We start from the raw sequence: 15,051 nt of genomic DNA on the forward strand, positions 1-15,051 counted from the left end.
GGTGTGTGTGTGTGTGTTGGGGGGGGGGGGGGGGGAAGGGGGGTCGCAGCAGTGTTCTAGCACCCTTTTTTTAAGGGGTGGGCCCTTTTTACCAGTATTTTATAATTCACACCAGACTGTTCCTTTCTATCCTGGTTCATTTCTCTTCATAGTAACACTTGAAAATAAAAAATATATCGATTTAAAGGATAGGAAAGAAGTTTAGAGTCAATCAGTAGAAACAAAAAAGTATATATTTACATAAATCTGTACACCAGTCCTGAAAGAGGGACAAATGAGGGAGTAAGTGGGACAGTTGGGAGCTGTGCAGTGAATGTGTCCCTGTCTAACTACAGGAAAGATCACAGGGAGCAGGTTTTCCAAACCCATCTCAAAACAGGGATTATCTAGATAATTCATGGCAATGGTCACAGCACTGCACTTTAAGCTGTCACATCTGCTGCCTCGTCTCAAATACAAAAAAAACTTCTGTCCGGTGTCCGCGCGCACAACACTTCAAACTACGTCACGCGAGCCGACCAATCAGCGCTCTCCTGAAATCTCCGCCGCTATGCGATGAGAATATGAGCTGCGTTATTCTATTGGCTGATCAGTGATTGAGGCGGAGAGAAGGAGGGCGTGTGGTGGGTACAGTGGGAAGTGTATGGTTGCCATGGCACCCGATGCTTCCGGCGTCCTCGGTGCCGTTACACATCTGGAGCGGTCATTCCTTCTGTCTGTCCTGTCGGTAAGTTATTACGTCACAGTCCGGGCCTCCACCTGCTCTGCGGTTATCGGGTGTCATCATCTGCGGTGTGGGTAGATGACTTCCGCAGCAGCACTGGCAGCGCTTGTTATGCGACAAACAGGAATTCTTCATAAACTTTATTATGGTATTGTATTTATACTTAAAAAGGGAACCTGAATGAAAAAAACAAAAAACAAGTTTACCCTACCTGGAACTTCTACCAGCCCCCTGCAGCTACCCTGTGCCCGCGCCGTCACTGAGCGATCCTCCAGTCCCTCGCAGAGCCCCTCTTTTGGCTACTTGGTGTATGGATGCGCCACTGAACATGCGGACCGTTCTGCGCAGTAGAGTTTTCCCCGTAATGCGCATGCGCAGAGCGCAGCGCCATCAGGAGGCGCGGGGACTGGGGCCGCGCAATTAAATGAAAGGGCTGATGCGAGGGACTGGAGAATCACTGATTGACGGCGCAGGCACAGGGCGACTGCAGGGGGCTGGTAGAAGCCACAGGTATGTTAAATTTTTGTTTGTTTTTAATTTAGGTTCACTTTAACCACTTCCCTACCGCCGTATGTACAATTGGCGGCCGGGAAGTGCACCCCGCAAGGACCGCCGTATTGACAAATGGCGGCGGTCCTTGTAGGGGCATGGGCGGAGCGATCGCGTCATCAGTGACGCGATCCTCCGCCGGGAGTCGGAAGCCCGGCATTTTGCCTCTGCTCGCCGGCCACTTAGCAGAGCCGGCGAGCGGAGGAATCCAACAATGTAGCCAATCAGGTAGTATAAGGCACTTTGTTAAGTAAACAAAGTGCCTTATACGTGCTTCCTCCTCGCCTCGTGGTCTCATTGTTGCAGAGACCACTAGCGAGTAGGAAGCACTTTGTAAGTATCAGCACACAGCCGTTTTTTTTGCCTTACAGCCCCCTGATCACCCACTCCAGGCCTCATACCCCCCCTGATCACCCCAGCAGACCCCTGCCTAGCACCCTTGCACCCCTGCAAAACCCCCACCCCCCCCCCCCCCCCCCACCTGCCACTAACTAGCGACGCTGCCCCTTAGTTTAGGTCCCTAACTGCCTCCTAGTCACCCCTGATCCCCCCCCCCCTACCTTTAGATCACCCCCAGACCCCATCCCAGACTACCCCCCTGTATACTGTATACATCTGTATACAGCTACCTTACCCCCTGATCCCCCTCTGATCCCCCTCTGATCACCTGTCCATCACCCCTCAGCAACCCCACCCATCAGAGCAGACCCTAACTGCCCCGCGGGGGTAACCGATCACCTGCCCAGGCCCTCGATTGCCCTCATACCCCCCTTCTGATTACATCCCCTGCTCTTTGTTTACATCTGTCCTCCCCAGCGATCACTAACTGATCTTTGATCAGTAACCCCCTGTGTCTGCCTCTCATCAGATCAGGACTCAGTCTGCCCTGTGCGGGCTCCTGATCAACCCCCCACCCCCTCAAATCGCCCTCAGACCACCCCCCCCCCCCCCTAATCACCGTCCAAGTGCATTGTATTTGACTGTGCTGCGCTTGTATTCGATTGTGCTGCGCTTGTATTTAATTGTGCTGCGATTGTATTTGATTGTCCCGTGATCTGCTTCGATTGTCCCGTGATTGTTTGATTGCCTGAGACCCCACTTCCCACCACACCCAACCCCCCCCCCCCCACCACACCCAACCCCACCCTCCCCCCCCACCACCTCCAACCACAACCTTCCGAGTGCATCAGATTTGCTTGTGCTGTGATTGGAGTCGATTGTGCTGTAATTGTATTTGATTGTCCCGTGATCGACTTCGATTGCCCCGTGATTGTTTGATTGCCTGAGACCCCACTTCCCGCCACACCCAATCCCACCCTCCCCCCATCACCTTCCGAGTGCATCAGATTTGATTGGGCTGTGATTGGATTCGATTGTGCTGTAATTGTATTTGATTGTCCCGTGATCGGCTTCGATTGCCCCGTGATTGTTTGATTGCCTGAGACCCCACTTCCCGCCACACCCAATCCCACCCTCCCCCCATCACCTTCCGAGTGTATCAGATTTGATTGTGCTGTGATTGGAGTCGATTGTGCTGTAATTGTATTTGATTGTCCCGTGATCGGCTTCGATTGCCCCGTGATTGTTTGATTGCCTGAGACCCCACTTCCCGCCACAACCCAATCCCACCCTCCCCCCATCACCTTCCGAGTGCATCAGATTTGATTGGGCTGTGATTGGATTCGATTGTGCTGTAATTGTATTTGATTGTCCCGTGATCGGCTTCGATTGCCCCGTGATTGTTTGATTGCCTGAGACCCCACTTCCCGCCACACCCAATCCCACCCTCCCCCCATCACCTTCCGAGTGTATCAGATTTGATTGTGCTGTGATTGGAGTCGATTGTGCTGTAATTGTATTTGATTGTCCCGTGATCGGCTTCGATTGCCCCGTGATTGTTTGATTGCCTGAGACCCCACTTCCCGCCACACCCAATCCCACCCTCCCCCCATCACCTTCCGAGTGCATCAGATTTGATTGTGCTGTGATTGGAGTCGATTGTGCTGTAATTGTATTTGATTGTCCCGTGGTTGTTTGATTGCCTCTGAGACCCCACTTCCCACCAACCCCAATACCTCTCAAATACTCCCTTTTTGCTAGGTAGGTGCTCTTTTTTTCTGGGTAGTCTCGGAGGAAAACCCCATAAATTTAGCAATCCAAAATGGCAAGAAGGGGGCTTTCCGATGACGAGGTATACAGGTACATGGACCAGTCGGATGAGTTCTTTTGGGAAGAATCATCCGTCGAATCTTCCGGGTCCGAATTTGAACCTGTAGAAAGCAGTGGTTCCCTGACCGATAGTGATGACGAGGCTATGGTCCTGGCTAGAGCCAGGCGTACCAGACCCCAAGTCGTTAGACCACAGGTGGCGCAGGATCCGCCTCAAGGGCAGCAGGGTGGTGCTAGCGCTGTTGATAGTTTTCTTGGTGAGGCAGGCACCAGCAGCGCAGCATCTCCTGGACTTAGTGCCAGTGCTTCCGTAGACCCTGGCGAAGTGGTGAGCGTCAGCATGGAAGTTGAAACTGGTACGGTGGCAAGTGCAGTAGTACCCCCGTCGCAGCCACCAAGAAGAAGACGGGCCCGTAGTACCCATAGACTCCCAGAGGTGCTGGCACAACCAGATTGGCAATCCCCTGATTCCGCCGCACCCGTAGTGCCCCCTTTCACCGCCCAGTCTGGAGTCCAGGTGGCGACAGCTCATCTAGGAACGGCCCTAGAATTTTTGCAGCTGTTCATCACCCAGGTTCTCTTGGACTTAATTGTGGTTGAGACCAACCGTAAAGCCACACAATTCATCACCGAGCACCCGGAGAGCATGTATGCCCAGCCTTTCGGGTGGAAACCAGTCCAAGTTTCCGACATTAAAATCTTTTTGGCCCTTATCCTTCACTTGGGACTAATGAAACAGAATGTATTGCGGTCGTATTGGTCTATGAACCCAGTACATCATGTTCCCTTGTACCCTGCTGCCATGTCCAGGACACGATTTGAGTCCATCCTGCGCTTCCTGCACTTCAACGACGACGAAACCTGTCATGAAAGGGGAGACCCTGCTTATGACCGGCTCCACAAAATTCGGCCCCTCATAGACCACCTGTCCTCAACATTTGCAGATGCTTATATCCCTGAACAGAACATCTGCGTAGACGAGTCCCTCTTACGCTTTACCGGGCGCCTTGGCATCAAACAGTACATCCCAAGCAAGCGCGCCCGGTATGGGGTGAAACTGTATAAGCTCTGTGAAAGGGCCACAGGCTATACATGTCGTTTTAGGGTCTATGAGGGAAAAGACTCAAAATTGGAGCCGGTCGGATGCCCTGACTACCTGGGGAGCAGTGGAAAGGTTGTGTGGGACTTGGTGTCACCCTTGTTCCAGAAGGGGGTACCATCTTTTTGTGGACAATTATTACACAAGTGTGGCCCTCTTTCAGCACTTAAAGTTAGAAGGAATCCGATGCTGTGGCACTGCGCGGCCTAGTCGCCAGGGCTTCCCCCAACGGCTCATTACCACCAGACTTGAACGGGGGGCAGAGGGCCGCCTTGCGTACTGAAGACCTGCTCGCGGTGAAATGGAGGGACAAGAGGGGCCGTTTACTTTCTGTCCACCATTCACACAGACACGACAGTCCAAATTCAACGGGCAACTAAGGTCATTGAAAAGCCCCTTGTCGTCCACGAATATAATGTCAACATGGGAGGGGTGGACTTCAATGACCAGAGGTTAGCGCCCTATTTAATGACCCGGAAAACAAGACGCTGGTATAAGAAAGTGTCTTTTTATCTGATTCAATTGGCAGTTTACAACAGCTTTGTTCTCTACAGTAAGGCTGGGAGAACTGGATCTTTCCTCCAATTTCAGGAACAGATCATTCTGGACATCCTGTATCCAGGAGGTGCCAGGCCCCCCCCCCCCCCCCAGATGCAACTAGCCGACTGCATGGTAGGCATTACACCTATCAGATTCCGTGTGCCCCAGGTCAACGCATCCGAAGAAAAAGTTGTCGTGTCTGCAGCAGGACTGGAAGAAGGAATGACACCAGTTTTTATTGTCCCCGCTGTCCTGACCAGCCTGGTCTATGCGTAGGGCCGTGTTTTGAGAGGTACCACGAGCAGGTACACTATTAGAACCTAGGGAACTCCAGACACAGGAGTAGGCACACACTCAGTGGTCTTTCGCACATTGTCGCAGGGAGAGGAGAGGTAAGCTTGAAGACCAAACGGGTAAGCATAAAAGTGGGAAGAAGGATCGGTTTCCATGCTTGATATTGCTGATCTGTCCTGGGTTGGCGATATAAGACGGCATGTTTGAATTTCCCTTGAGTGTGGACACCCCCGGTTTATATGTGATTTGGGCCTATGATGATGCTTTAATGCCACACAGAGTCATCTCTATTGGCAGGCATATTGCTGTATCCTACAGGCATAATGCTGTATACTAAAGTTCTGAGGCCCAGTCACATAAGTTGGTGGCTCACCCTGAGTGCAGGGTGGCACGGGGTGTCTCTCTCCTGAGGTTATCACTGCCATTGATGTGGAGGAAGATCTGCCATTGATGTGGAGCAAGGTATGTTTGCCGTTCATTTTTCCTTTCAGCCCAGAGTGCATTACTTGTATACCCAATATAAGGAGTATAGCAGAAACTCCTAATACTGGCCATATATGTAATGATTGCAGAGACCCTAAAATGCCAGGACAGACTCCACAAATGACCCCATTTTGGAAAGAGGACACCCTAAAATATTATGTGAGGTGCACGGTGAGTTCATAAAAGATTTTAGTTTTTGTCACAAGTTAGCAGAATTTTTTTTTAAATTTTTTTTTAACAGTGTCATTTTCCATTTACTTGTGACAAAAAATAAAATTTTCAATGACCTCACCATTACCCTCATGGAATACCTTGTTGTGTATTCTTTCCAAAATGGGGTCATTTGTGGGGTTTGTTAACTGTCCTGGCAAGTGGGCGGGGTGCTAAATTGTGAGCACCCCTGTAAAGCCTAAAGGTACTCATTGGACTCTGGGCCCCTTAGCGCAGTTAGGGTGCAAAAAAGTGCCACACATGTGGTATCGCCGTACTCGGGAGAAGTAGTATTATGTGTTTTGGGGTGTATTTTTACACATACCCATGCTGGGTGGGAGAAATACCTCTGTAAATAACAATCTTTTGATTTTTTTACACACAATTGTCCATTTACAGAGTTATTTCTCCCACCCAGCATGGGTATGTGTACAAATACACCCCAAAACACATTGTACTACTTCTCCCGAGTACGGCGATACCACATGTGTGGCACTTTTTTGCACCCTAACTGCGCTAAAGGGCCCAAAGTCCAATGAGTACCTTTAGGATTTCACAGGTCATTTTGCGGAATTTGATTTCCAGACTACTCCTCACGGTTTAGGGCCCCTAAAATGCCAGGGCAGTATAGGAACCCCACAAATGACCCCATTTTAGAAAGAAGACACCCCAAGGTATGCCGTTAGGAGTATGGTGAGTTCATAGAAGATTTTATTTTTTGTCACAAGTTAGTGGAAAATGACACTTTGTGAAAAAAACAATAAAAATCAATTTTCCGCTAACTTTTGACAAAAAATAAAATCTTCTATGAACTCACCATACTCCTAACGGCATACCTTGGGGTGTCTTCTTTCTAAAATGGGGTCATTTGTGGGGTTCCTATACTGCCCTGGCATTTTAGGGGCCCTAAACCGTGAGGAGTAGTCTGGAAATCAAATTCCGCAAAATGACCTGTGAAATCCTAAAGGTACTCATTGGACTTTGGGCCCTTTAGCGCAGTTAGGGTGCAAAAAAGTGCCACACATGTGGTATCGCCGTACTCGGGAGAAGTAGTACAATGTGTTTTGGGGTGTATTTTTACACATACCCATGCTGGGTGGGAGAAATACCTCTGTAAATGACAATCTTTAGATTTTTTTACACACAATTGTCCATTTATAGAGATATTTCTCCCACCCAGCATGGGTATGTGTAAAAATACACCCCAAAACACATTGTACTACTTCTCCCGAGTACGGCGATACCACATGTGTGGCACTTTTTTGCACCCTAACTGCGCTAAAGGGCCCAAAGTCCAATGAGTACCTTTAGGATTTCACAGGTAATTTTGCGGAATTTGATTTCCAGACTACTCCTCACGGTTTAGGGCCCCTAAAATGCCAGGGCAGTATGGGAACCCCACAAATGACCCCATTTTAGAAAGAAGACACCCCAAGGTATTCTGTTAGGAGTATGGTGAGTTCATAGAAGATTTTATTTTTTGTCACAAGTTAGTGGAAAATGACACTTTGTGAAAAAAACAATAAAAATCAATTTTCCGCTAACTTTTGACAAAAAATAAAATCTTCTATGAACTCACCATACTCCTAACGGAATACCTTGGGGTGTCTTCTTTCTAAAATGGGGTCATTTGTGGGGTTCCCATACTGCCCTGGCATTTTAGGGGCCCTAAACCGTGAGGAGTAGCCTGGAAATCAAATTCCGCAAAATGACCTGTGAAATCCTAAAGGTACTCATTGGACTTTGGGCCCCTTAGCGTACTTGGGGTGTAAAAAAGTGCCACACATGTGGTACCGCCGTACTCGGGAGAAGTAGTATAATGTGTTTTGGGGTGTATTTTTACACATACCCATGCTGGGTGGGAGAAATAACTCTGTAAATGGACAATTGTGTGTAAAAAAAAATAAAAAATTGTCATTTACAGAGATATTTCTCCCACCCAGCATGGGTATGTGTAAAAATACACCCCAAAACACATTATACTACTTCTCCTGAGTACGGCAATACCACATGTGTGGCACTTTTTTGCAGCCTAACTGCGCTAAGGGGCCCAAAGTCCAATGAGCACCTTTAGGCTTTACAGGGGTGCTTACAATTTAGCACCCCCCAAAATGTCAGGACAGTAAACACACCCCACAAATGACCCCATTTTGGAAAGTAGACCCTTCAAGGTATTCAGAGAGGGGCATGGTGAGTCCGTGGCAGATTTCATTTTTTTTTTTGTCGCAAGTTAGAAGAAATGGAAACTTTTTTTTTTTTTTTTTTTTTTTGGGTCACAAAGTGTCATTTTCCGCTTATTTGTGACAAAAAATAATATCTTCTATGAACTCACTATGCCTCTCAGTGAATACTTTGGGATGTCTTCTTTCCAAAATGGGGTCATTTGGGGGGTATTTATACTATCCTGGAATTCTAGCCCCTCATGAAACATGACAGGGGGTCAGAAAAGTCAGAGATGCTTGAAAATGGGAAAATTCACTTTTTGCACCATAGTTTGTAAACGCTATAACTTTTACCCAAACCAATAAATATACGCTGAATGGGTTTTTTTTATCAAAAACATGTTTGTCCACATTTTTCGCGCTGCATGTATACAAAAATTTTACTTTATTTGAAAACTGTCAGCACAGAAAGTTAAAAAAATCATTTTTTTGCCAAAATTCATGTCTTTTTTGCTGAATATAATAAAAAGTAAAAATCGCAGGAGCAATCAAATGGCACCAAAAGAAAGCTTTATTAGTGACAAGAAAAGGAGCCAAAATTCATTTAGGTGGTAGGTTGTATGAGCGAGCAATAAACCGTGAAAGCTGCAGTGGTCTGAATGGAAAAAAAGTGGCCGGTCCTTAAGGGGTAGAAAGCCCTAGGTCCTTAAGTGGTTAAAGTAAACTTTAAATGCAAAAAAAAAAAACCTTCCCTCTTACCTGGAGCTTCTTCCAGCATATGTATTGTAAAGCCATGCATGAGTTGGGTGCCGGGAAAGCTGAATGGCGGCTCTCCCCACTGCCGCAAAACTATTCAGCAGTATTGGATACTATTCCCCCTCTGAGTTGTCGCAACTCAGATGGAGATGTCATTTGGGGTCTGTCAGCCGCTGGAACCCGCGAATTGCCGTTATGTGCCCCGTGCAGCATTACATTGCTGCTATGGGGTGCCTGGTTTCAGTGCCTGGTGGTGAGTTCCGTGCGTAATCACCCTAGTCACTTTCCATCATCCCCGCTGCTCGTTTGCCCCCTTGTCACCCTCCAAACTCTGGTTGCATGGCCTTGTGTGCATTTGCTCAGTAAGAAAAGATTTATACTGTGCATGCGCTGAATTCTCCCGGACCCTGGAGCGCAATAGAAGAGGGTGCGGATAATGTCACACATGCCACTGAACAACTGTTATGAATTTTGCTTGTTTTAGCAAATACTGTATATCCAGACGTAGCAACATATATATAAAAGAGGTAAATTATATAAGCAACCTGTAGTGTATTGTAAACCGTGCATGTAAGATTGTGCAGTGAAATGTGACGTGACAAACAACACGTCAATTTGATCAAATCAAGACGAATAACCATACATTTCAAACACAGTCAACAAAGGACAAATATATTTGAGCTATGCAGTTATGCATATATTTAAGCTATTCACAACCAGAATCAAAAACTGTCAAAACAAAGCTTGTTTAGAGCAGAAAACTGGAAGTTGTACAGCAGGGCTTTTCAACCTGTGGAACACATACCACTGGTGGTACTTTGCTGTTGGCCAAGTGGTACACACCAGGTTTCCCTGCCACTGTATTGCCTGCCAGCTACTTGTCCTGGGCCTGTCCTGCCTCTACAAAGTTTGGCATCCCTTCCCCAGCTCCTTGCTGTGCTGCTCTGTGGCATACTTCAGACCTTCAGATTAGTGGGGAAGAGACAGCCAGGCGAACGGTGCACAGTGATGGTGCAGATATAGAAAGTGACATTACTGCTCACTTCCTGTATTTGAAGTATACACGCCGTCACTGTACACCGTTTGCCTGGTTGTCTCTACACTGCAACTGGCTTACTGATGATCTGAGGTATGAACTATTCCTCAGGGCAGCACTGCAAGGAGTGAACGAGGGGGAGCCGAACTTTGTGGTGAGTCACTGCTCTGGTGGTGGTGCCAGGCTACCTATAATTAAGCGGGATTGGGGGGGGGGGGGGGGGTGGAGGAAAATTTGCAAGGCTGCCTATATTGGCAATCTGCCTACAGATTGCCAGTGCTTACAATCTGTAGTCTAGCAATCTAATTGTAGTTTTTTCCCCACCAATGCCTCCTGCTGTTCCCCTCCAATATGCCATTCTTTCTTAAAGTGTACCTGTAAGAAGGGGGGGTCTTTGGATCCTAAGGAGGCTTCCCCATTCCTGGTCAGTAGACGGGATCCAGTGCTGGGAGCCCCAAATTTCTACTTGTCGATGCGTGCGCAGTAGCTGCTCTCCGTTCAGGCTCCACCAGAAACAGCCTAGCCCGATCATGTCAAATGAATGCAGCCCAATGTAACCCCATGTGTGCCAGCTGCTGACATGCAGTGCAGTTACCCGTCAGTAAAAAACGCATTATGTCGAGCCTTGTAAAAGATGCCTAGCAGTCAAAGGCTATGTGAAGACAGTTATGAGTAGAGCTGGACCAGATAACTAAACCTATCTGTAAGAAGCAACAGTTGCTGACGAGAACCCTAGGCAAAAAAAACCCGATATACTTACTTTTGAGGCCTATTGCACACCTAATATTAGTGGTGCAAGCACCGCATCACATAGCAGAAATCAGCCTTTCATATGACTGTGCCACTATGCGACGGTCATATGCATAGTGCCACTCTCTGCTAGTGATGTACTCCCTTCTGGGCAGATAGTATTGCACTGGGATTCCCATCGTTCTGCGCATGCGTGCCGCACCACGCTCCCGTTGTGCACACTACCTGCGTCTCCCTATGACTTGCATTACTGCATAATCTGTATGGTAGGTACAGATTATGCGGTAACCCACTGCAGCCTTTTCATCAGCATTGCAGCGATTGGGATACTTGACTTGTGCAAGTTGCTTGAAGTGTGCAAGTCTTCATGGCCCTTGCGGGGGGAAGAATAACATGGTGCCATACAGTGTGCAGGTGTGCAAGGAACCTGAAGAGAGAAGCTTCTGTATCCCCTAAAAACTTCCTGTGTCCTCCTCGAGTTCACTACCACTGCCCTGGACTCTCTTGAAGTTCGCATCTGCATTCCCTGCTGAGCACAAGCTCAGCTGCGCAAGCAGGCTGTGCTTGCGCAGCTGCGCTTGTGCACAGCACATTAGTAAACTAGTAAAGGTGCCTTAGTCTCTATACATAGTCACCCCAACAATAAATTGTTGGGGTGACTATCTATGTATAGAGACTGAGGCCCCTTTACTAATGTTTGGCTGCACATGCAATGCTCTTGGAATTGTGCATCCTGAGTGGGTCAGGGATCTTCTCTGTATATTTTTTTCAATAGGACTGTGTGTATATCATATGTTTATTGATATTTGGATGACCACCTGTGACGACCGGCATCCTCATTAAAATATATACGACAACGCTAGAGTGCGCTATTTTGTGGCTAGGTGTGTTACAGTCCTTTTGAATATGTCCATTTGATAGCCATTCCCTCACTTGTTTTGGTGGTGGCGATGTGTACGGCCCGTTATATTGTTTTAAATTGACTAATAAAAGTTTTATATTTTAGGCACTATAGTACTATTTAGGAAGGGCGGGTTTTAGGGTCTGTTGACAGCCCCAGTGCTTGCTGCTGGACTATTTTTTTTTTTTTTATACAGAATCTCTATAAAAGAGCGATTGGATGCTGCCGGCCTTCTCTTTTCAATGTCTATGCCTTGAGTAGTGATCGAGTTGCCGAGGCACATCCTTCTACCTGCATCTCTGCACTTACTACGTTGAAAAAATCTGGAAACAATTAATAGGATATGGGCCATAGTGTAAATCACAGAAAATGGTTAATCTTGCAGATCATTTTATATTAAATTTGTGTAAATTAATCACATGTAAAATAGGAAGCCCATTGTATGTCGATCGGGTCATATCATTCATTGGCTATGCATCACCTGTAGGGTGAACAGGGCAATATAGACAGCCCTGAAGAATGCCCCCTGTTGGTCTAAAACTGGAACAACAGCTACATTATGTGGCTGATGTGTGCAAACAAGCAAGAGTAGAGCAGTTTACTACAACAACAAAAAACCACAATACCCAAACCTCGGACAGATTAAGTTTTCAGTGTAATCTGGCTGCCATGGGCAGTGTTGCCAGTTTTCCTAAATCAGTGTTAGTGTGTCATTATCCTTGTGCTTTTACTATAAGCTTGAAGCACTTATATCTCTCCAGTGTCTTACAAGCAGGCTGGGATTTGTAAAGGTTCCAATCTATTTTAAAGCCTGTGTAATGCATGTTTATCATTGACAGGTTATACGCCGAAAGCGCCTGTGGTTCGCCCGCTGCATGCTATATTGCTAGGACTTATTATTCTGCAGCTTCTGGAGCAACGGTTTGCCTTCCTTTATCTTATTACATGTTTGGTGCAAATTGAAGATCTCTGTCAGGCCCCCTTCCAGCTGTTCGGAAACTGCGATACGAGTTCATTATGGCCATCAGGATAAGATGGGACTTAGAGTCAGAGCGGCTGGGGGTGTCCTGATTGGACACACATCTATTGTCAGCACGTCATGATCTCTTGCACATAAAATACTGTAAAACACAGCATGCTCAGTGATAAATAACGGCCTGCAGAATGCTTCATAGCTAGGAAAATCTGCTGTTTCTGGGAATGTGTGCTGATTCTACTAACTCATGTTTAGGGGCTGCTCATCGTTTAAAAGAGAAATGGCAGAGGGGGATCCTGGAAGCCAGGAGCTGAGTCTAATGGATAAGCAAGTCACAAGGTAAGCTCACCTTCACATAGCGGTAACCTGGATATTTCTTCATCATATGCTCAGCCAGAATTCAGATGCAGTGCAACTGGTTTGCTATAAACAAGAGTATGTGAGTCCTGAATCTTAAAGCAGCAGGGACAGCCGTACTGTGGTGTACCTAGGGCATTTGACATTCGGTGCTGGGTATTAAAAGGCAACCCCCCCCCCTCCCCCCAAAAAAGGAAAGGAACGAGTGCGGCATACTAAGAGCGCCACGGCGGGTAATGCCAGCCAGAGGTGCCCCCAGTATATGTAATAAAGTTGCCCCAGTATAGGTAGTTAGTATAGTTGCCCCCAGTATAGGTAGTATAGTTGCCCCCAGTATAGGTAGTATATTCGCCCCAGTATAGCAAGTATAGTTATTACCTGCCTGATGCATATCTGGAGGGGGAGAGTGCGGAAGGAGGGACACAGGTGAGGTGGGAGTCTGGCCCCCCTCCCGGCCGCTGTCCCTGCTGCCCCTCCTTCTTTCGTTGCTTCCCCCTCCTGCTCATGGCCTCTGTGGGAGGCCTTTGTGACACCCCCCTCCCTGTCAGTCACCTGGTGCCCCGGGCCCAATGCAGCCATACTATCCCAGGGTGAAAAAAACACATATAAGTAAGATAAATACTTTGGATTACATAACATATGTATTGTACTTTCCATGCTTTCATTTCAGAGAATCTTATATAGTAAATAAAGAGAAAACGTTTTCAGGCATTTTCCATCTTTATTGCCTATGACTGAAGCCAATCCTGATGTCATTTCCCCCCTTTCTTTTTTTTATCTCCTAGAAACTGCACAGTCATATCTAGCTTGCTTTGTAAACATATGTGAGAACAGCATAGATCAGATTTCAATAGCTTCTGTAAAGTAGTAAGCTGTATTTCTTTTCTCAGTCTTATATCACATGGAACTGCTCTCAGCAAATCACTGAGAAGCAGGAATGTTGGAGGGGAGATAAAAAGTTTCCTTCTCCCCGGCAATGTACCAGAATGACTGAGATAAGAGCCAGGCTGACTGTGATAAGATTCATTACAGCAGAAACATTTACGATTATATTGGAATTCTTGCAATGCAGATGGCATGTAGACTGCATATTAAACACAGAGCAATGGGTAAATGGAATTTGATTTTGTGGCTGACAATGCCACTTTAATACTTTTTTTTTTTTTTCTCCCTCCAGTTTGTTGGACCTTACCTTGAATTCAATCCTTCGTTCAGTGAACTTGCACAGCAATCAGATCTGTAAGATCGAGGAACTTGCTCACCTGCACAATTTACAGCATTTGGATCTCTCGTCCAACCTCATCGCCAAAATCGAAGGGCTTGATTCCCTCATAAACCTGAAAAGCCTGAACCTGTCCTGCAATAAACTTGTGAGAATAGCAGGTTTGTGGTTTGATTGTTGTGGTGTCTATGAATGAAATGTTCTAATTTGTATCTTGGGCATAACCTTCATCCCCAGATTGTAGCAGCAGCAATGGAAGCCAGGAGAGGAGACTGTGGACAGCAGAGACTAAAGCAAAGCACAAAGTTGTAAACCTTTTTTAATGTAGATACCAGGTAGACAAGCACCCAATGAGGACAGACGTGTGCTTAAGTGGAAAGACTCAATAGCCCAAATGAGCAGGGCTGTGGAGTCGGTCCAAAAATCCACTGACTCCGACTCCTCAGTTTAGGATTCCACCGACTCCGACTCCTCGACTCCGACTCCTCTAATTTGCATATTACAATTTTGTTGATTAAAAGTATGTAACATGAAATACGTCTCTTAACTGCCAACGCTTAGGAATTTTACAAGACAACTGAAGTGAGAAGGGTATGTAGACTACTATATTTATTCCCTTTAGACTAAAACTAGTCCTTGGTAAGAGTACTTGTAAAAAGGTACAAACCGGAACAAAGAACATCTATCAGGCCCTAGGCAATGTAAGTGTGGGTACATGTAAGAATGATGTGCAGGTACTCTGCAGGGGAATGAGGAGATACTTCCTCTATTACACATTCTTCGTGCACAATCTGAACAAGGTTTATGGGTGACAGACAACACC

The 15,051-nt window shown here is 46.7% G+C and overlaps 1 protein-coding gene across 1 annotated transcript in view; it reads left to right on the top strand.

Annotated features, from left to right (window-relative positions):
• Positions 1-435: 435 nt before the first annotated feature.
• Positions 436-15,051, top strand: part of LRRCC1 (leucine rich repeat and coiled-coil centrosomal protein 1) — an 87,222-nt gene continuing 72,606 nt past the window's right edge. The window contains exons 1-3 of the mRNA XM_068237576.1: positions 436-727; positions 12,905-12,988; positions 14,184-14,389. Coding sequence (XP_068093677.1) covers positions 663-727; positions 12,905-12,988; positions 14,184-14,389 — 355 coding nt within the window. The 5' untranslated portion in view covers positions 436-662. The remainder of the gene's footprint in view (positions 728-12,904; positions 12,989-14,183; positions 14,390-15,051) is intronic.

The sequence above is a fragment of the Hyperolius riggenbachi genome, chromosome 5, assembly GCF_040937935.1.
Source record: "Hyperolius riggenbachi isolate aHypRig1 chromosome 5, aHypRig1.pri, whole genome shotgun sequence".
Classification (NCBI taxonomy): domain Eukaryota; kingdom Metazoa; phylum Chordata; class Amphibia; order Anura; family Hyperoliidae; genus Hyperolius; species Hyperolius riggenbachi.